At 34.2% G+C, this 21,576-nt stretch overlaps 2 protein-coding genes, 1 long non-coding RNA gene and 1 pseudogene across 4 annotated transcripts; 1 reads left to right on the top strand and 3 right to left on the bottom strand.

The window, feature by feature from the left end:
* Window positions 1-611: 611 nt before the first annotated feature.
* LOC146957682 (elongation factor 1-alpha-like) lies at window positions 612-3,128 on the bottom strand. Its single transcript, XM_085738130.1, has 3 exons — window positions 2,994-3,128; window positions 2,111-2,599; window positions 612-2,013 (listed from the first exon to the last, which is right to left on the bottom strand). The coding sequence occupies exons 2-3, from the start codon at window positions 2,420-2,422 to the stop codon at window positions 847-849; spliced, it is 1,479 nt and encodes a 492-aa protein (XP_085594256.1). The 5' UTR covers window positions 2,423-2,599; window positions 2,994-3,128; the 3' UTR covers window positions 612-846.
* A 4,104-nt stretch (window positions 3,129-7,232) lies between these two features.
* Window positions 7,233-11,270, bottom strand: LOC146957681 (elongation factor 1-alpha-like). The gene is made up of 3 exons (XM_085738123.1): window positions 11,068-11,270; window positions 8,826-9,314; window positions 7,233-8,728 (listed from the first exon to the last, which is right to left on the bottom strand). Exons 2-3 carry the CDS (start codon window positions 9,282-9,284, stop codon window positions 7,487-7,489), a joined length of 1,701 nt encoding a protein of 566 aa, XP_085594249.1. The 5' UTR covers window positions 9,285-9,314; window positions 11,068-11,270; the 3' UTR covers window positions 7,233-7,486.
* Window positions 11,271-11,361: 91 nt separating this feature from the next.
* LOC146957680 (uncharacterized) lies at window positions 11,362-15,236 on the top strand. The gene is made up of 3 exons (XR_015023724.1): window positions 11,362-11,640; window positions 11,809-11,880; window positions 13,258-15,236. It is a non-coding gene; the product is annotated as an uncharacterized LOC146957680 (long non-coding RNA).
* A 2,474-nt stretch (window positions 15,237-17,710) lies between these two features.
* On the bottom strand, window positions 17,711-19,922 carry LOC146957679 (uncharacterized; annotated as a pseudogene). Its single transcript, XR_015023713.1, has 3 exons — window positions 19,773-19,922; window positions 19,459-19,559; window positions 17,711-18,949 (listed from the first exon to the last, which is right to left on the bottom strand). The product of XR_015023713.1 is annotated as an uncharacterized LOC146957679 (transcript).
* Between the last annotated feature and the right edge of the window lie 1,654 nt (window positions 19,923-21,576).

Here is a 21,576-nt window from a genome sequence, read left to right as displayed (position 1 = left end):
AGAGAAGATCAAGTCAAACGCGAGGCACCACATACCCCAACAACAATAGAAACCACACGATTTTTAAACTAGTTATAGCAATCGTTTGAAACAAATTTCAAACAGGTTTTAGAATTTAATCAGATTTTGAAAACAGTTTTACAACTGGCTCAGAAAATAGTGCTACTTTTTATTGTCATATGCTGCATTCTGAAGTTCATATTCAGAACTAAACAAATGAACCATCAAACCGTGCTCAAGCTAAAATTTAAAACTCCACATGCTGCTTAATTAAGTCTCAATTCAGTTCTAAACTGGTTTAACAAGTTCAGAACCATTTAAACTAATTTTAAACATGTTTTAAAATTGAAACCGATTTTGAAAACAATGTAACTGGCTTAGAATATCAGTTCACATTCAGGACTAAACAAATGAACCATCCAAACTGTTCTCAAGATAAAATTTAAAGTTCCACATGCTTCCTTGCATTTGTACTTCAAGAACTTAAATGAACAGAAAGCAAAAATTAGTCTTGTTATGAAAAGAGATTAGCTTGCTTGAATATTCTTTTAAAATAAAATGTTACTTGTAAATACAACCATTGAAAGCACAATTACAAAAATGATGGATAGTTAATATTCAAAAGATAATCACCAGGTCCATATTCTTGCTGCTTACATAATCCAAGTATTCACACTAGACATAATATTCATAGCATAGAAACAAAAAAGAAACGGTCCTGCCACCGTCGATCTAGAAGTCAGTTCTGGGAACAAAAGCTGCGAAGTAAGTTTACTAGACTAGACCAGAAATAGACATACTTTGGATCAAAGTCCATTTTTTGTGTAATAACGACAATAGACTTGCCTAGATAGATAATCCAGCAAAATTCACTTCTTCAATCCCTTTCTTTTTCTTCGATGCTGACTTACTGCCTCCTGCATCCTGATCCTTCTCTTTCGTCCCATCACCAATCTTCAAGATCACATCCTGACCCTCCTTCCTTTTCTTCAACCTATCCTTGACAAATCCAACGGGCACAGTTTGAGGCACAGTTTGACGCATGCCTCTGGCAGTAAAACGTGGGAGTGGAAGATGATAGTTATGGCGAGCTTCTACCACGATGGGTTTGGTGGGAATTATATCAACAGCCCCAGAATCACCATTCTTCAGGGTCACATCCTGATACGTCTTCGCTTTCTTCGTCACATCCTTGATGATTCCAACAGCGACAGTTTGACGCGTGTCTCTGACTGTAAAACGGGCAAGTGAAGGATATTTTGAATAAGGCTCTACCACCATGGGCTTGGTTGGAATCATTTCAACAACCCCCCCATCACCATTCTCCAAAAATTTGGGCTCCTGCTCAAGCACAAAATTACAACGCCTGTCAAGTTTGTTAACAAACCTATCGAACCTGACAGGAATGTGGGAGGTGTGGCAGTCAACAACAGGTGTATAGCCAAGTGGAATTTTGCCATCAGGGTGATTAATGACAATAACATGAGAAGTAAATTTAACGGCTTCCATGGCTGGATCATCGTTGGAGTTTGAGGCAACATAGCCTCGCTTGAGATCCTTAACAGACATGTTCTTAACATTAAATCCCACAATGTCACCAGGAAGGGCCTCGATGAGACCTTCGTGGTGCATCTCCACAGACCTCACTTCAGTTTGCACCCCAGTTGGGGCAAAAGTCACCGTCATTCCAGGTTTCAAGACACCGGTCATAACACGACCAACAGGCACGACTCCAATTCCTCCAATCATGTAAACAGACTGGATTGGTAATCGGAGAGGCTTATCTGATGGCCTCTTCGGTTCTTTGATTTGGTCGATAACTTCAAAAAGGGTGGGACCTTTGTACCAGTCAAGGTTAGTAGAGCGCTCAATGATGTTTTCTCCAACAAAACCAGATATGGGAACAAATGGAATGTCAGATAGGTTATAGCCAACCTTCCTCAAAAAGGGGGAGAAATTCCTCACAATTTCTTCATACCTACCCTTAGAGTATTTGGGTGTAGTTGCATCCATCTGTCAAGATAGATGATAATTAGTACTTAATATAAAAGAACTATAAATAAAAATAAACAAATACAACTTTAAAGGGGCTGGAAATATAAATAAATACCTTGTTGCAGCAGCAGATCATTTGATTCACGCCAAGAGCATAGGCAAGAAGAGCATGTTCACCGGTCTGACCCTCCATACCAGTCTCAAAACTACCAGTTGTGGAATCAATGATGAGAACAGCACAGTCAGCTAGGGACGTGCCGGTTAACATGTTCTTGATGAAATCTCTGTGTCCGGGGGCGTCAATGAGAGTGCAGTGGTATTTGGTTGTCTCAAACTTGGACATGGAAATATCAATTGTGACACCTCTTTCACGCTCAGCCTTGAGCTTGTCAAGCACCCAAGCATACTTGAATGAGCGCTTGTTCATCTCAGCAGCTTCTTTCTAAAATCTCTCGATGACATCCTTTTTAATACCGCCAAGCTTGTAGATCAAATGACCAGCAGTGGTTGACTTCCCAGAGTCGACATGACCAAGAAATGCGATGTTAATATGAACCTTTTCATCATCACCCATTAGTCCTTGAACTTGAAATCACAAACAGATCTGTCCATTCAACACAGAAAACGACATTATAACTACTATATATCCCAGTATTCATTCAATAGTAAAATAAAATACTTATATAGCAACAACACAACATTCCGACAAGTCAAAAATTGCATAATGAACCACAACAATACAGAATAAAATTGAGTGTTTCAACAGATAAAAACTGCCGATTAAAAACTACCGATTCAGACACATAAACAAAACTCCAACGAATCAAAAGGAAAAGCAGAAACTTAAGCATAATTATCATAAACACAAACATTATTATCATGATCGAATACGGAAACAAAAAGAAAAAACAGAAAATAAACGAACAAAATATCTAATCTAATAAGAACACATCAAATAGAAACTAAATCGTACCCTAAATTGTGCGAAAGAAATTTACCTTGAATGAAGTTACTCAGAAACCCTAGAGCCGGTAGAGAAAATGAAATGGTGAGAGAATAAACAGGGTTATGAGATTTATATGGAGCAGCGTAGTTTTTCTTTATTTTGACGGAATTGCCCTTTGTTTTTGCAGTGTTCAACGAAGTGAACCTTCACTTCCAAAAAAACCAAAAATGTTGTTCCTCGTTCAAGCTCACAAACCTCATGCACACCATGTCTGTTGCAGTTTCCTTAACAACAACAAACCCAACAACCTTTTCAATCAACAAACCCTTATCAGTAATCCTGATTAAAATTGTTTTTGCAGAGTTCAATGAAGTGAACCTTCACTTCCAAAAAAACCAAAAATGTTGTTCCTCGTTCAAGCTAACAAACCTCATGCACACCATGTCTGTTGCAGTTTCCTTAACAACAACAAACCCAAAAACCTTTTCAATGAACAAATACTTATAGTAATCCCCAAATATTAAAGGTGTTTGAATCCAATCTGATCCTGATTAAAATTGTATTGGATGTTACTTTATCATCTATTTACACCTAAAACAAAGAACTTATTAATTGGAATCGGCAAATAGTCGAATCTAAGGTCAGACAACTTCTCCTCAGCTGAATGAAGGCTATATATCTGGAATGCGAGTTATTGAATTTTTCTGCGTTAATAAAAAAATTATTAGCACGGAAACACGTTATGAGGAGACGACACTGTGTTGATGGAGGAAACGAGAAACACCGAGAAAGAGGGAGGATCAAATCAAACGTGGGACACTGCATACCTTAGCAACAATAAAAATCAAGCACTGTCAGCTTAATTAGCATAGCAATGCTAAACTCTGTAAGCCACATTGTTTTGGCTTGTAGAGGTAATGTTTGCCTATAAAATACCGGTAGAGGTACTTTTACAAAATTTATCCTTTTATACTTTACTTTTATGTCTTCTTTAGTTCACACCATATTACACTCACCATAGGAACCAAACCAAACCAAGAGGTAAACAAAACCATATTAGACACCAAACACTATAACCAATGGAGGAATTCGCAACAGAAATAAACATAGCCTGAAGCTGAGGACAATCTTGAAATATCAAAGGCAAGAAACCCAATTCTTAAGGACAACATCAGCATCTTAAAGGATCTACTCGATCTGTTTTAATTTTGTTTCAATTTCAGATGCTTTCATGTCAAAATGATACATTTTTTTGGATATATGTGTACTTTGTATCTTCTTCTACATGCCTAACTTGGAGAAAGAAGTTGCAGACACATTTAAATTGAAATCAGGCCAATACAGAATATATGTTAAATTGAAACATAACCTATTAAAAATATTTTAGCAAAGCTTAATTATTAAGAAAAATGGACAGTTCGAGGTGAAAGGTCTAAACTAATTTGATAACAATCGTAACTATAGTACTTGTTTTAGTTGTATAAATTTAATAGCAAGTGGTTTGCATTTTTGTCGAAAAAAGCTAATGAAGCAAGGGAATGATCCAGCTACACATACGCCCTTCATCAATATTGAATCTTTTATAAAGGAAGCAAATGAAAGCCTAGCAGCAACTCAAGAGTCAAAAGATCTTAACGAACTTGAATGATTTGCAAGCATAGCAGACATCCCATTTTTTTTCTCTCGGCAAGATTAATTACATAGAGAAATCTCTAAATACATGATTTTGAGGAAAGTTCAGAAGACAAGTGCACATGATGGAAGTGAAAATAAGGTGTGATGTGATGTAGGAATATTCCAAACTCAAAGCACATTTACAAGCAGCACAAGAAGCCGTACTAGTTCTAATAAATATCTAATTTAGCATATTGTGAACTCCTAAAGGCTGAATAAAGCCATAGCAATAGAGTGATGTTCATATGTCAAAAGCATGAGGGAAAATTATATTTTCAACATACCAATTGTGTGGAAACATTCACATGTAACTTTCCTCTATGCCTTAGTAGACGCAGTTCCTTGTTCTATTGAAACCAAACTAAATTGAACATAACTAGAATTAACAAATTGAACAAAACTAGAATTGTGGTTTAGTATTATCAACCAAAACTTGTTAAGTTTTCGTAAATTACGGTTATTTTAAGGAATGCTAACATGAGGCACATGTTAATGAGCTAAATGTAGAAATATTTATCTTAATGGTCGTGCATTCAACTTTTGAAAAATCAAAATATTATTTTTTCAATTTAAAATTTTTACTTTTAAATTGCTTGACATGTGTCCTTGGGGCACAAGTTAACAAGACCTTTATTTTAAAAGCGGCTCTGAACCAAAACTAGTTGAGTCAGCTCAAACCAGACGAGTTTTAAACTAGTTCTAGAAATCGTTTTAAACAAATTTCAAACAGGTTTTAGAACTGAATCAGATTTTGAAAACAGTTTCGCAACTGGCTCAGAATATTAGAGCTACTTTTTGTTGTCATATGCTACATTCTGAAGTTCACATTCAGGACTAAATAAATGAACCATCAAACTGTGCTCAAGCTAAAATTTAAAGCTCCGCATGCTGCTCAATTAAGTCTCAATTCAGTTCTAAACTGGTTTGACAAGTTTAGAACCATTTAAACTAACTTTCTTAAAATTGAAAACGATTTTGAATATAATGTTATAACTGTCTTAAAATATCAGTTCACATTCAGGACTAAACAAATGAACCTTCAAAAATTGTTCTCAAGATAAAATTTAAAGTTTCCTTGCATTTGTACTTCAAGAACTTAAATGACCAGAAAGCAAAAATTAGACTTGATATGAGATTATAGAAGATTAGCTTGCTTGAATATTCTTTTAGAATAAAATGTTACATGTAAATACAACCCATTGAAAGCACAATTACAAAAATGATGGCTTACAATATCATTCTTATGAATTGAAAAAGATGAATGAAATGTGATCGTTTAATTAATTAGAAAAGAGAATACAATGGTTATTTACACAAGCTAACTATGGTAGGCTAACTAGTAGAGAATTCTAAGTTCTATAGATACCTTGTTACACAAGGAAACTGTCTAATGAATCGAAAGCAATGTGAATCAAATGCTAATATGTAAAGGCGACGCGTATAATAAATCCAATTTAATAAACCGTGATAGATTGTGTTAAAGGGTGTGACTCTAGCACTTTTTCTTAATACTAATAATATCCTAATCTAGAATGTTTCCTTAAGTCAAAGTGTACACGTCATTTTGCTATTTTTACTCTGCTTCTAGAATGGTCATAAAATGCTTTGCTGTTGTGATTGCTGTGAAATCCATTTAAATCCAAACAAAGACATTCAAGCACTAATTAATGAGTTGTCACTAATTTCAACCAATGACTCTCATGGCTTTGCCAACCAAATATTCACTGCCCCAAAATATATAAATAGTAGTATATGGTTCCATTTTTGCTATTCCCTCTAAACCATTTCTCTCTTTTGCTTTGAGCCAACCCTAACAACAAATTCAATCATCCTTTTTTTGAAGGTTGATTGAGTATCTCTGATCAAAAGAAGGTCAAGGAAAATATAAGGATTAGTTTGGTTGATTACAACTTGTGATTAAATTGATTAATTAAATGGCAAGGAAGATGGTGAAGGTTGTTGAAATGAGAGGCATTCAAAATTGTGGTGACAGCTCCTGCTCTCATCATAACCCCTAAAAAGTGTTCTTCTAAACTTCCAAGGTTGGAGCCTATCATTGAAGAAGGACCCAAGAGCTTCCAAATTATGCCAAAGAGAATGTTGTTTCTTGTTCCCGCTTTCATTTCTTGTGTCTCATACTTCTTGTTGTACAGATATGTCGGTGCCTTAAATTAAGATATTATTACGGATATGTATAAGTGCTTTTGCAAACCAAGAGGATGAATAATTACTAATTATATCATATTAGATTGGTTCATATTGAATGTTATCAATTTTCTTGGCACCAATTCAAAAATAACAATTTTCTTTGTTTTTCATTTGTTTGTGTTTATTTTTGGGATCAAATGCCAATATTCAAATCCGCAAAAGAAAGCAAGCAAAAAATATCATTTAAATAATAACCAAGGAATGGTTCCTTATTTGAATTGAACTTCAAATAAGAATCCATAAGATTTGACCCAAAAAAAAAAAAGAAACAATCCACACATTTTGTAAATTGCTGATTTGAATATTAATATGATGTGAATATTTTTTTTTTTTTGAAAGAAAGAATATTATTGATCAATTATAATCCTCAATACATTAAAAATATGCGTAGTTTTTTTTCGTCAAGGAATAAACACACAGATAGGTAGTTAATATTCAAAAGATAATCACCAGGTCCATAAACTTGCTGCTTACATAATCCAAGTATTCACACTAGACATAATATTCATAGCATACAAACAAAAAAGAAACGGTCCTGCCACCGTCGATCTAGAAGTCAGTTCTGGGAACAAAAGCTGCGAAGTAAGTTTACTAGACTAGACCAGAAATAGACATACTTTGGATCAAAGTCCATTTTTTGTGTAATAACGACAATAGACTTGCCTAGATAGATAATCCAGTAAAATTCACTTCTTCAATCCCCTTCTTTTTCTTCGATGCTGACTTACTGCCTCCTGCATCCTGATCCTTCTCTTTCGTCCCATCCTTGATGCCTCTAACAGGCACAGTTTGACACGCCACCATGGCCATGGTGGGAATCATCTTAGCAGCCTTAGCATCACCATTCTTCAAGATCACATCCTGATTCTCCTTCCTTTTCTTCAACCTATCCTTGACAAATCCAACGGGCACAGTTTGAGGCACAGTTGGACGCATGCCTCTGACAGTAAAACGTGGGAGTGAATGATGATAGTTATGGCGAGCTTCTACCACGATGGGCTTGGTGGGAATCATATCAACAGCCCCAGAATCACCATTCTTCAGGGTCACATCCTGATACGTCTTCGCTTTCTTCGTCACATCCTTGATGAATCCAACAGCGACAGTTTGACGCGTGTCTCTGACTGTAAAACGAGCAAGTGAAGGATATTTTGAATAAGGCTCTACCACCATGGGCTTGGTTGGAATCATTTCAACAACCCCCCCATCACCATTCTCCAAGAATTTGGGCTCCTGCTCAAGCACAAAATTACAACGCCTGTCAAGTTTGTTAACAAACCTATCGAACCTGACAGGAATGTGGGAGGTGTGGCAGTCAACAACAGGTGTATAGCCAAGTGGAATTTTGCCATCAGGGTGATTAAAGACAATAACATGAGAAGTAAATTTAACGGCTTCCATGGCTGGATCATCGTTGGAGTTTGAGGCAACATAGCCTTGCTTGAGATCCTTAACAGACATGTTCTGAACATTGAATCCCACAATGTCACCAGGAAGGGCCTCGATGAGACCTTCGTGATGCATCTCCACAGACCTCACTTCAGTTTGCACCCCAGTTGGGGCAAAAGTCACCGTCATTCCTGGTTTCAAGACACCAGTCATAACACGACCAACAGGCACGACTCCAATTCCTCCAATCATGTAAACAGACTGGATTGGTAATCGGAGAGGCTTATCTGATGGCCTCTTCGGTTCTTTGATTTGGTCGATAACTTCAAAAAGGGTGGGACCTTTGTACCAGTTAAGGTTAGTAGAGCGCTCAATGATGTTTTCTCCAACAAAACCAGATATGGGAACAAATGGAATTTCAGATGGGTTATAGCCAACCTTCCTCAAAAAGGGAGAGATATTCTTCACAATTTCTTCATACCTACCCTTAGAGTATTTGGGTGTAGTTGCATCCATCTGTCAAGATAGATGATAATTAGTACTTAATATAAATGAACTATAAATAAAAATAAACAAATACAACTTTAAAGGGGATGGAAATATAAATAAATACCTTGTTGCAGCAGCAGATCATTTGATTCACACCAAGAGCATAGGCAAGAAGAGCATGTTCACCGGTCTGACCTTCCATACCAGTCTCAAAACTACCAGTTGTGGAATCAATGATGAGAACAGCACAGTCAGCTAGGGACGTGCCGGTTAACATGTTCTTGATGAAATCTCTGTGTCCAGGGGCGTCAATGAGAGTGCAGTGGTATTTGGTTGTCTCAAACTTGGACATGGAAATATCAATTGTGATACCTCTTTCACGCTCAGCCTTGAGCTTGTCAAGTACCCAAGCATACTTGAATGAACGCTTGTTTATCTCAGCAGCTTCTTTCTCAAATCTCTCGATGACATCCTTTTTAATACCGCCAAGCTTGTAGATCAAATGACCAGCAGTGGTTGACTTCCCAGAGTCGACATGACCAAGAAATACGATGTTAATATGAACCTTTTCATCATTACCCATTAGTCCTTGAACTTGAAATCACAAACAGATCTGTCCATTCAACACAGAAAACAAGACATTATAACTACTATATATATATATCCCAGTATTCATTCAATGGTAAAAAAAAATACTTATATAGCAACAACACAATAACATTCCGACAAGTCAAAAATGAACGACAACATGATGAGTCATTAATTAGTCTGTTTTATGGCATTATTTAGTTTAGTTTTATCAAAGATTTAGTTTTATTTTATTGCATTTTATTTCCTTTTAGAATATTTTACTTTAAATTGCTTTTTATTATATTTTAGGAACGAATATATGGTGGAAGGTGTCTTGGAGCAAAAGAAAGAGGACTGGAGCAAATACGGTGCAGAAATACGAAGATACAGGACAAAAATATGTTCCCACCAAGTCAGAACCTTGGCACGGCCAGTGCCAACATGTGGCACGGCCGTGCCACCCTCCAGGCCAACTTTTGCTGCTTTTCTTCAAGCCCAAGTTACCCTGTTGCAGCTTTACTGTTTTGCCCTTTTAGTTGCTTAGTTTCTAAGTCGATTGTAAAGCTATAAATAGAGTAGCTCTCCACCATAAACATTCACCTTACTTTTCCTTACAATATTTCAAGTATTATTTCAATAAAGTCTTTTATTTTATTTACCTTCCTTCGCAATTTATTTTATTGTCTTCTCTCTTCTTCCCCCATGTCTACGATGATCATGAGTGAGTAGACTTCTTTGTCTTGGGATTGTTGGGAAGTCTAATGACATAATCCTAACGAACCAAGCTTTAGCCCTAATTCTATGTAGCCGTAATTTCTAATTTGGATTCACCGTTTTAACATGAATTAACAATTATCAAACTGTGGAAGCGAAAGCGGAGGGTTTGATAATTGTTAATCCATCATCCCAAACATCAATTCATAAAGCGAGAGCGGAGGTTTGATGTTGGAACAAGTGAATCTAGACAATAATTGCAAGACAGTGAAATAGTCCTTGCAATTATTGAGACATATGTGGTTTCAATCCTGTAATCAAGTCAGCGAAATAGGCTTGGTTACTAGAAGTAAACTTTCACCGGACTTTCATCGGAAAGGTGAGGGGCTAAAGGGAAACCGGTCTTAAGAAATTACGGTGTAAACCATGGAATTAGAAGTTAAAGTCTTGTCTAGTGAAAGATTTGTTATTATGACAAACCAATAATCCCAAGGCTCCTTTATTATTATTGTATTTATCTTCAGCAATCAAAACCTCCTTTTACTAAACTTTCTCCTCCTCTGATCATTCTTTTAAAGTTAATTGAATTAAACAACTCCCTAGCGGAACGATACTCTTCTTACTACTATTACTTCGATAGGCCGTGCACTTGCGGTTTGGCGCTATCACAACAATACAGAATAAATCGGGCATGAAATTGAGTGTTTCAACAGATGGATGACAAACACATTCAAACAGAACTTCTTCGTCGTCATTATGACATGTATAAATATAATAATAGGTTACAGCATAATTCAAAAACATAAACGATTAACACACTAAAAAAATAGAACGATGCTGAAAAAGAACATAAATTCACAACAAATAAAAACTGCCGATTCAGACACGTAAACAAACATCCAACGAATCAAAAGGAAAAGCAGAAACTTAAGCATAATTATGATAAACACAAACATTATTATCATGATTGAATACGGAAACAAAAAGAAAAAGCAGAAAATAAACGAACAAAATATCTAATCTAATAAGAACACATCAAATAGAAACTAAATCGTACCCTAAATTGTGCGAAAGAAATTTACCTTGAATGAAGTTACTCAGAAACCCTAGAGCCGGTAGAGAAAATGAAATGGTGAGAGAATAAACAGGGTTACATGATTTATATGGTGCAGCGTCGTTTCTCTTTATTTTGACGGAATTGCCCTTTGTTTTTGCAGAGTTCAATGAAGTGAACCTTCACTTCCAAAAAAACCAAAAATGTTGTTCCTCGTTCAAGCTAACAAACCTCATGCATGAAACATACCATTTCAGTTTTGAAAAGAAATAAAATAAATAAATAATTATATATATAGTTAAATGATATTAAAACAAAACACACACATGACACATACACTTTCCCATTCTTTTCTCTCAAACTCCCGAAACTCCCAGCTTCTTCTCGGTTCCACCTCTCCTCATTTTTTTTCAGTTTTTCTTCTTTTCACAAACCACCAAATTCCATCACCAAATCAAACCCCATGAGAAAAATTGCACATATAATCAAAGCTATTTCATGGTACAAGTGATTTTGGGTAAAGTTTTGGAGTTGGAGTTAGTGCTCCAAAGAAGGAGAAGAATATCTGTCTCATAAAACTTGTCTATTGGGACTCTTTGAGGTATTTTTATCAACTTATAATTCAATTAGTGCTAATTTAGACATGATTAGTTTGTTTAGAAATTATTTAGAGGTTATAATATATACTATGAGGATTTTATGGTTAATTATAATTAGTGAAGTAGTAGAATGAGTTTCTAATTCATAAGAAAATATTATTGATGCTCAGATATGACGCCGGACGCTTTAGGTGCTTCTTCAGGAGTGGTTAGAGAGCAAACTTAGTTGATTCGTCATAACTGTGAGTTGATAACGATCATTATCGCATATTTTCACTATTAATATTATTGATATTTTGATAATTTTCTATGTTAAAGTGTTTATAAAAATGGGGAACACACCCGTTGAAATTTTCTCCTCAAAGATGCTCATGTTTAAAATCATCGATATTATTATGGTCTCTATTTGGATTTATCTATGATTTATTGGGCAAATGGCTGAAATGGAGATTTGGTTGCATATATTATAACATGTGTTTGAGATATGGAAAATACGGTTTTGAGATATATGTTCTTGGGATTTTCGGTACTAAAATGTGCTTTATTTGGATTTGGATATTACTCGTGATTTATAAAGTAGCGGAATTAAAATGAAGAATTTGATTATATGTATTTTCATAGTAGTTTTGATATGTTGTGAAACATGGTTTTGAAATATGCGTTTTTGAAAGGATTCGATATTAATATGTACGCGACTTGGATTTGGATTTACTTATGATGACAAGTAGTAGATTTTCAATTGAGTCTTGAAGAACGTATTTTGACATAAGTTTTGTGATGTTGCGAAATATGATTTTAAACATGTATTTGAAGAATGGTGTTTTGAAAATTACAGTTATAATGACGACGACCTAGGTGCACCTAGTATGTGATTTCAATTAGGTAGAATTACCCCATTAGATGGAGCCGCCCCTATGGAAAGGCCGCCATTAGGAGGAGAGGGCTATCAATGAGAGGTAAACTCCCTAATTGAAAATGTTTTACACACTTTGTTTTGAGTCGAGAGAAAAGAGCTATCCGTTAGATGGAGCCGCCCCTATGGAAAGGCCACCATTAGGAGGAGAGGGCTATCAACGAGATGGAGCTAGTTCTCGATTCACCCATTTTGATTATTTTTACTAAATTGAATTGACTATTCTTTAAAAACATTTTGTTTTGAGTCGAGAGAAAAGAGCTATCCGTTAAATGGAGCCGCCCCTATGGAAAGGCCACCATTAGGAGGAGAGGGCTATCAACGAGATGGAGCTAGTTCTCGATTCACCCATTTTGTTTATTTTCACTAAATGGAGTTTTCTATAATTTCTTTAAAGGCTTTTATTTTGATTTTCGGCAATTTATTTTTTAAAGGCTTGTAATGTTATCTTCATGTTTTTACGATGTTGGACTTTTCGTGGAAGTATACCTATTTGATTGGAAATATATTTACAAAGTGTGGATTTTCATGCGTATAAACGGTTGCGGATTATTAGAATTTTATACGGTTACTAGATTTGTAAATTGACATTAAATTTTTGAAAAATGAAAATAATCGTGCTCTTGTGTGTTTCCCTTCTAGTTGGTGGTGGTTGTTGTCTCTCACTAAGTCTTTGTGACTTACCCCTTTTCTTATATTTTTACAGATTCAAAGTCAGTCACGTAGAAAGCTTCTAGCAGGGTTAAAGATCTATCAATGTCACTCTTTTGGTATGTTTCCTATGTGTATTAATTGAATGATCGATGTATCTGCAGCTATTGGTAGTTTAGAAATGTTTTGTTTTGAGTTGTGCAATTATCTAGATATGTCACTTTGAGATTCTGATGAAAATATAAGTATATGACATGATTCATATCTTGGAAATGTTGAATTTACAGATGAAATATTGTCGAAATTTCAGTAAATATTTTTTTAAGTGAAAACCGAATTGAAATTGTTTGTTTTATAGTTTGTCTAGTTGAATCAACAGGCTTGCCGAGCTAGAATGTTCTAGTTCGTGCGCCGGTCACGATGGTGTTTTTGGGTCGTGACAATGCACACCATGTCTGTTGCAGTTTCCTTAACAACAACAAACCCAAAAACCTTTTCAATGAACAAATACTTATAGTAATCCCCAAATATTAAAGGTGTTTGAATCCAATCTGATCCTGATTAAAATTGTATTGGATGTTACTTTATCATCTATTTACACCTAAAACAAAGAACTTATTAATTGGAATCGGCAAATAGTCGAATCTAAGGTCAGACAACTTCTCCTCAGCTGAATGAAGGCTATATATCTGGAATGCGAGTTATTGAATTTTTCTGCGTTAATAAAAAAATTATTAGCACGGAAACACGTTATGAGGAGACGACACTGTGTTGATGGAGGAAACGAGAAACACCGAGAAAGAGGGAGGATCAAATCAAACGTGGGACACTGCATACCTTAGCAACAATAAAAATCAAGCACTGTCAGCTTAATTAGCATAGCAATGCTAAACTCTGTAAGCCACATTGTTTTGGCTTGTAGAGGTAATGTTTGCCTATAAAATACCGGTAGAGGTACTTTTACAAAATTTATCCTTTTATACTTTACTTTTATGTCTTCTTTAGTTCACACCATATTACACTCACCATAGGAACCAAACCAAACCAAGAGGTAAACAAAACCATATTAGACACCAAACACTATAACCAATGGAGGAATTCGCAACAGAAATAAACATAGCCTGAAGCTGAGGACAATCTTGAAATATCAAAGGCAAGAAACCCAATTCTTAAGGACAACATCAGCATCTTAAAGGATCTACTCGATCTGTTTTAATTTTGTTTCAATTTCAGATGCTTTCATGTCAAAATGATACATTTTTTTGGATATATGTGTACTTTGTATCTTCTTCTACATGCCTAACTTGGAGAAAGAAGTTGCAGACACATTTAAATTGAAATCAGGCCAATACAGAATATATGTTAAATTGAAACATAACCTATTAAAAATATTTTAGCAAAGCTTAATTATTAAGAAAAATGGACAGTTCGAGGTGAAAGGTCTAAACTAATTTGATAACAATCGTAACTATAGTACTTGTTTTAGTTGTATAAATTTAATAGCAAGTGGTTTGCATTTTTGTCGAAAAAAGCTAATGAAGCAAGGGAATGATCCAGCTACACATACGCCCTTCATCAATATTGAATCTTTTATAAAGGAAGCAAATGAAAGCCTAGCAGCAACTCAAGAGTCAAAAGATCTTAACGAACTTGAATGATTTGCAAGCATAGCAGACATCCCATTTTTTTTCTCTCGGCAAGATTAATTACATAGAGAAATCTCTAAATACATGATTTTGAGGAAAGTTCAGAAGACAAGTGCACATGATGGAAGTGAAAATAAGGTGTGATGTGATGTAGGAATATTCCAAACTCAAAGCACATTTACAAGCAGCACAAGAAGCCGTACTAGTTCTAATAAATATCTAATTTAGCATATTGTGAACTCCTAAAGGCTGAATAAAGCCATAGCAATAGAGTGATGTTCATATGTCAAAAGCATGAGGGAAAATTATATTTTCAACATACCAATTGTGTGGAAACATTCACATGTAACTTTCCTCTATGCCTTAGTAGACGCAGTTCCTTGTTCTATTGAAACCAAACTAAATTGAACATAACTAGATTTAACAAATTGAACAAAACTAGAATTGTGGTTTAGTATTATCAACCAAAACCTGTTAAGTTTTCGTAAATTACGGTTATTTTAAGGAATGCTAACATGAGGCACATGTTAATGAGCTAAATGTAGAAATATTTATCTTAATGGTCGTGCATTCAACTTTTGAAAAATCAAAATATTATTTTTTCAATTTAAAATTTTTACTTTTAAATTGCTTAACATGTGTCCTTGGGGCACAAGTTAACAAGACCTTTATTTTAAAAGCGGCTCTGAACCAAAACTAGTTGAGTCAGCTCAAACCAGACGAGTTTTAAACTAGTTCTAGAAATCGTTTTAAACAAATTTCAAACAGGTTTTAGAACTGAATCAGATTTTGAAAACAGTTTCGCAACTGGCTCAGAATATTAGAGCTACTTTTTGTTGTCATATGCTACATTCTGAAGTTCACATTCAGGACTAAACAAATGAACCATCAAACTGTGCTCAAGCTAAAATTTAAAGCTCCGCATGCTGCTCAATTAAGTCTCAATTCAGTTCTAAACTGGTTTGACAAGTTTAGAACCATTTAAACTAACTTTCTTAAAATTGAAACCGATTTTGAAAATAATGTTATAACTGTCTTAAAATATCAGTTCACATTCAGGACTAAACAAATGAACCTTCAAAAATTGTTCTCAAGATAAAATTTACAGTTTCCTTGCATTTGTACTTCAAGAACTTAAATGACCAGAAAGCAAAAATTAGACTTGATATGAGATTGTAGAAGATTAGCTTGCTTGAATATTCTTTTAGAATAAAATGTTACATGTAAATACAACCCATTGAAAGCACAATTACAAAAATGATGGCTTACAATATCATTCTTATGAATTGAAAAAGATGAATGAAATGTGATCGTTTAATTAATTAGAAAAGAGAATACAATGGTTATTTACACAAGCTAACTATGGTAGGCTAACTAGTAGAGAATTCTAAGTTCTATAGATACCTTGTTACACAAGGAAACTGTCTAATGAATCGAAAGCAATGTGAATCAAATGCTAATATGTAAAGGCGACGCGTATAATAAATCCAATTTAATAAACCGTGATAGATTGTGTTAAAGGGTGTGACTCTAGCACTTTTTCTTAATACTAATAATATCCTAATCTAGAATGTTTCCTTAAGTCAAAGTGTACACGTCATTTTGCTATTTTTACTCTGCTTCTAGAATGGTCATAAAATGCTTTGCTGTTGTGATTGCTGTGAAATCCATTTAAATCCAAACAAAGACATTCAAGCACTAATTAATGAGTTGTCACTAATTTCAACCAATGACTCTCATGGCTTTGCCAACCAAATATTCACTGCCCCGAAATATATAAATAGTAGTATATAGTTCCATTTTTGCTATTCCCTCTAAACCATTTCTCTCTTTTGCTTTGAGCCAACCCTAACAACAACTTTAATCATCCTTTTTTTGAAGGTTGATTGAGTATCTCTAATCAAAAGAAGGTCAAGGAAAATATAAGGATTAGTTTGGTTGATTACAACTTGTGATTAAATTGATTAATTAAATGGCAAGGAAGATGGTGAAGGTTGTTGAAATGAGAGGCATTCAAAATTGTGGTGAGGTGGCTCCTGCTCTCATCATAACCCCTAAAAAGTGTTCTTCTAAATTTCCAAGGTTGGAGCCTATCATTGAAGAAGGACCCAAGAGCTTCCAAATTATGCCAATTATATCATATTAGATTGGTTCATATTGAATGTTATCAATTTTCTTGGCACCAATTCAAAAATAACAATTTTCTTTGTTTTTCATTTGTTTGTGTTTATTTTTGGGATCAAATGCCAATATTCAAATCCGCAAAAGAAAGCAAGCAAAAAATATCATTTAAATAATAACCAAGGAATGGTTCCTTATTTGAATTGAACTTCAAATAAGAATCCATAAGGAGATTTGACCCAAAAAAAAAACGAACGAATCCACACATTTTTTAAATTGCTGAGTTGAATATTAATATGATGTGATGTGATATTGGTACTACGGCATACACCTAAAACCTTATTTTTCAGCAGTTGCAACATATAGTAGGTAAGATAAGTGCCAACAGAACTCAGCTAAAATGATCATACTCTCCTTCCCAGTACGTAAAATCCAAAAAATAAAAAAAGAAAGAATCAAAATCTGTACATTTGATATGACAATATAGAAAATGCTAGCTTCCATAAACATAAAATCTATAATCTAAATGTAAAAACAAATCATGCTGTCACTGATCCTAATCCAAACTCAAAATCCAAGAGGCAGAGTTTCTTTCTTACCTAGAATGATTAGAAAAATGTCGTTCAATTTCCATTTCTAATACTAGACAGCTGAGCAGAGCCGCCTCTACTGCTACTAGCTTCAAAATTTTGCACAGTGCATTTTTTATATATTTTTATCCGTAAAAGTAAAAATTAAAAACACCAAAAATAAACAAACTACAAATGGCCAACCCATTCAGTTCTGATACACATCTGAATTCAATTCTTTCTTCAATCTCAATACTTTCCTAATATTGAAACTATAAAACATTGCAAGTTTTTCCTACACAAAGACGACAAGTAACGTGGTGTACATTATGCAAGTTACTCAACTAGAGAGTAATCTACCTCATATTGTAGATGTCTCAAACACCAATCCAACATGGTAGAAAATGTTCCATGACGAGCCGGAAGCGTAATACATTTTTGCAGTTTTTTACCATCCTTTGAATACACACTACATTGTGTATATCTTGAATATTGATGACATACACAGAGTTGCTCTCATATCCCCACCTATTAGGGCTGCTCAATGCGTAACAGTTTCTCTTCCCAACATAAAATAATGCAATGTTGCCCAAAGTTTCCAGTTTGACATAACTCATGGTTGAGAAGTCTATCTTGTATACATTCCTCATTTTATTGCACGATAAATCAACCACCAAAAGTTGCTCATCACAGTTAACCAATCTAAGGTACAAGGAAGTTATGTCGGGAATACTCTTCAGTTTTAGAAATTTAATATCTGCAGAATTCAAGCTGAGTACCCCTATGTTGGCCTTGTCAGTGACAACATATATTATATTATGCAAAACCATAAAGTCAACAACCCTCCCTAGATTTCCCATTGTCGAATAAGCAACCCAACCACGATTTCGAGATTGGTAGACATGCAATCTCCTAGAACTTTTGAATGAAAGCACCAAGACAAATTCTTCAGAGCATTTGCCAAAAGCAAGCTCTTCAGAGCATTTGCCAAAAGCAAGCAAGGCATGGTTATGAAAGAAATCAGGAATAACTTTAAAGGTAGAGGGAGGGATTACCTTCTTTATCCTTCTTGTAAATGGATTGATTACTAGAAACGAATTATTAAATCCTGCCATGATAAAATATCCGCTAGAAGACGTAACATAGACATAGCCGTTTAAGTTCATCATCTTCAAGAAATAAATCTTTTGCTCGGGCAAGCTAATAAAGGAATATGATGCCCCACGATTATACGAAACTTGAAGAAGTAACGGTTCTTGCGATACCAGAAAATTTCTCCAGTGAAAAGCCCTCCAATTCTTGCACACAAATGCAAACCGAAAGAGATCGTCAAAATCTAATGTTCTGGAGATGATATCAAGCACGTCCCAAGGAAGTTCACAGTTCCCTGCTACCTTCTTCGGCTTTTTCCCTTCAGATCACAACAATAAAACATAAACATGTTTCTTTAGTTATTTTGGGAACATAAGATATTTTATTGTTTATTTGATAATATCATGTTTATTTGATATTTTATTTTTTAGTTATTTATTACCCTATTTTCCTATCTTCACTTTGTATGTGCTAAAATCTCTTCTAATATATACTTAATATTGTAATGACGGTGACAAGTATTTATGTATGAAACATCTCCAACTCGTAAATATTAATGACCGGTCGACATAAACTTTTGCAATAATACCAAAACTCAGCAGACACATACAGCAGTGAAAAATATAAAATTTGTAACACCAAAATTCACTAGTATCAAACAATAGTACTTTTGCACGGATAAAACTTGTATCACCAAAACTCACCAATATCATGTATTAAACAAATAGTATCTTACACAGCTGCAGCTAAAACATAACAAATTGAGAACCAGAGAGTCCTATTCAAAACTCATCAACCATATACAATAGTGAAAAATATAAACCTTACCACGATTGTATCCAATTTTCAGATTAACTTCTTCAGACTGCTCTTCAATCATACGATTTTGTGGTACCACATTGTTAGCTGAATTACTATTTGCCATGATCCTGCAAATATTGAATGGTAATTGTAGAACATAAATTAATCAATTACAGACAACATATTGAACCCTAAAAAGAAAAACCTAGCAATTGAATCATAATTATAGAAACTATGCTTTAGCTAAATTCATGTTAGATAGAAATTAAAATAAAGTAAAGGATCATAATTGATGGTTATAGGCCATGCAATGGTGAAGAAAGGAAAGGGGAGACGTGTACTGTGTGTGGAAGGACTATTTTGCTATGAAGTATGACAGACAAGGAGAGTAACGTTTATGCAGCCTGGAGGCTATGCGAGTGTGTTGCACCGAGCGATCCACAGTAACGAAGACAAAGACACGAGGATAATCTCAAGCCAACGCACCGGTCGTGCTTTAAATACACCGTTTTGATCAATATTTTGTTTTGTGTCGATAAAAAAAAATATTTGTTATATTGTTTTTTTCAAGCAAATATTGTTTTTTTTTTTTTTTGAAGGATGGGAAATATTTGTTATATTGTTGGTATTATTGAAAAAAATAAATATAACTTATTACAATATAAAAGATATATATTACTCATGTCTATAATTTTAACCAAATCAAATTAATTTTACTCATAATTTCGTAAAAAGATAATGTTTTTGTAACCGTGAGTTGATTTGATGGTGAATGCTTAATACTTAAGAGTGTGTTCTTTTCTACATCTTGTGTTTAAATCTTTTAGATGTCAACAATTTATGCATTGAGCTAGTTCATACAAAGCTCTGATTCTATTGAGCTCCCACCATTAGATTATGAAATTAATCCTTTAAATTAATCGATTCTTAAGTCGAATACCAAATTTTAAATATAAATAAATGTTTTATAGAAAAATATTAAATTTAATGGTTGAGTATTTCTAAAACTCATTCACATTCACTTGTTAGTGGAAGATTGTTTTGCTAGAAAAGTTGAGAATTGATTTTAGTGAATCGCATAAGCTAATAAAAATCACAGTTAGAATCGATTTGCTTTGATAAAAGCCAAACATTTCAATTTTTGGTCAAACCATGTTTAACCCTCCTAGAATTTATTTAAAAGAGTGTAAACATTTACGCTGATTGTCCTCATGAGTTTAACTCAATTGGTAAGGACAATGCATAATATCTATGAAGCCCGGATACTCCAAAATGGTGCCGTACCCGTGTCGGATACGTATCGGAGTATCCACGGAGTATCGGAATTATTTATTTTAATTTAAAATATATATTTTATCGGATACTTATAAGATACTCGACAGATACACACAGATACTTATAAGATACTTCCTAGAGACGTATCCTAGAAAAAAAATGAATGGTAAAAAAATAAGACTGTTGTGAAAATTCGATGGATATGTATATAATTCAATTTAAGATATGAATCACTATAATTGTTTTTCCATTAACCAATTAAAAATTATGTTTTTGGTGATGAAAGTAACAAGAGAGAGGAAATTCAATCAATCAATATTAAACAAACTTTGTTTTGAGTTCTTCTATTGATACATTTGTTGATATCCTAACATATGAATGAAAATAGAATATGATTTATACGAAAACTTTACATTTTTTATTTTGATTACATGTATTATTTTTTGTAAATTGTGACTTTTATGATTATATAGTATTAAAGAGTAAATAATGTTTTTTTTAAGTATTTTACATGCATATAAATTTTAGAATAAATATCTTGTTAATGTATCTTAGCCGTATCGTATCCCAAATTTTAAAAATTTTGCGTATTCGCGTACCCGTATCGTATCGTACCCGTATCCTACTACGTATCCGGGCTTCATAGCATAATATATACTCCCTCCCTTTCAAAATGTAAGCAAAATTCACTTTTTAGGTTCATTCATTTAATGATGTATGTGGTCCATATTATGAACCACATACATCATTAAATGAATGAACCTAAAAAGTGAATTTTGCTTAGATTTTGAAACGGAGGGAGTATAAGTTTGGGGTTCAAACCTCAGCCACCACAGGAAAAAAAACGTTAACGTTGATTTTTCTTTTTGG

Source organism: Medicago sativa, chromosome 1, assembly GCF_051527215.1.
Source record: "Medicago sativa cultivar Bolivia chromosome 1, Bolivia_mono, whole genome shotgun sequence".
Classification (NCBI taxonomy): domain Eukaryota; kingdom Viridiplantae; phylum Streptophyta; class Magnoliopsida; order Fabales; family Fabaceae; genus Medicago; species Medicago sativa.
The sequence above is the reverse complement of the archived record's forward strand: the minus strand, read 5'-3'. Positions and strand labels throughout refer to the sequence as shown.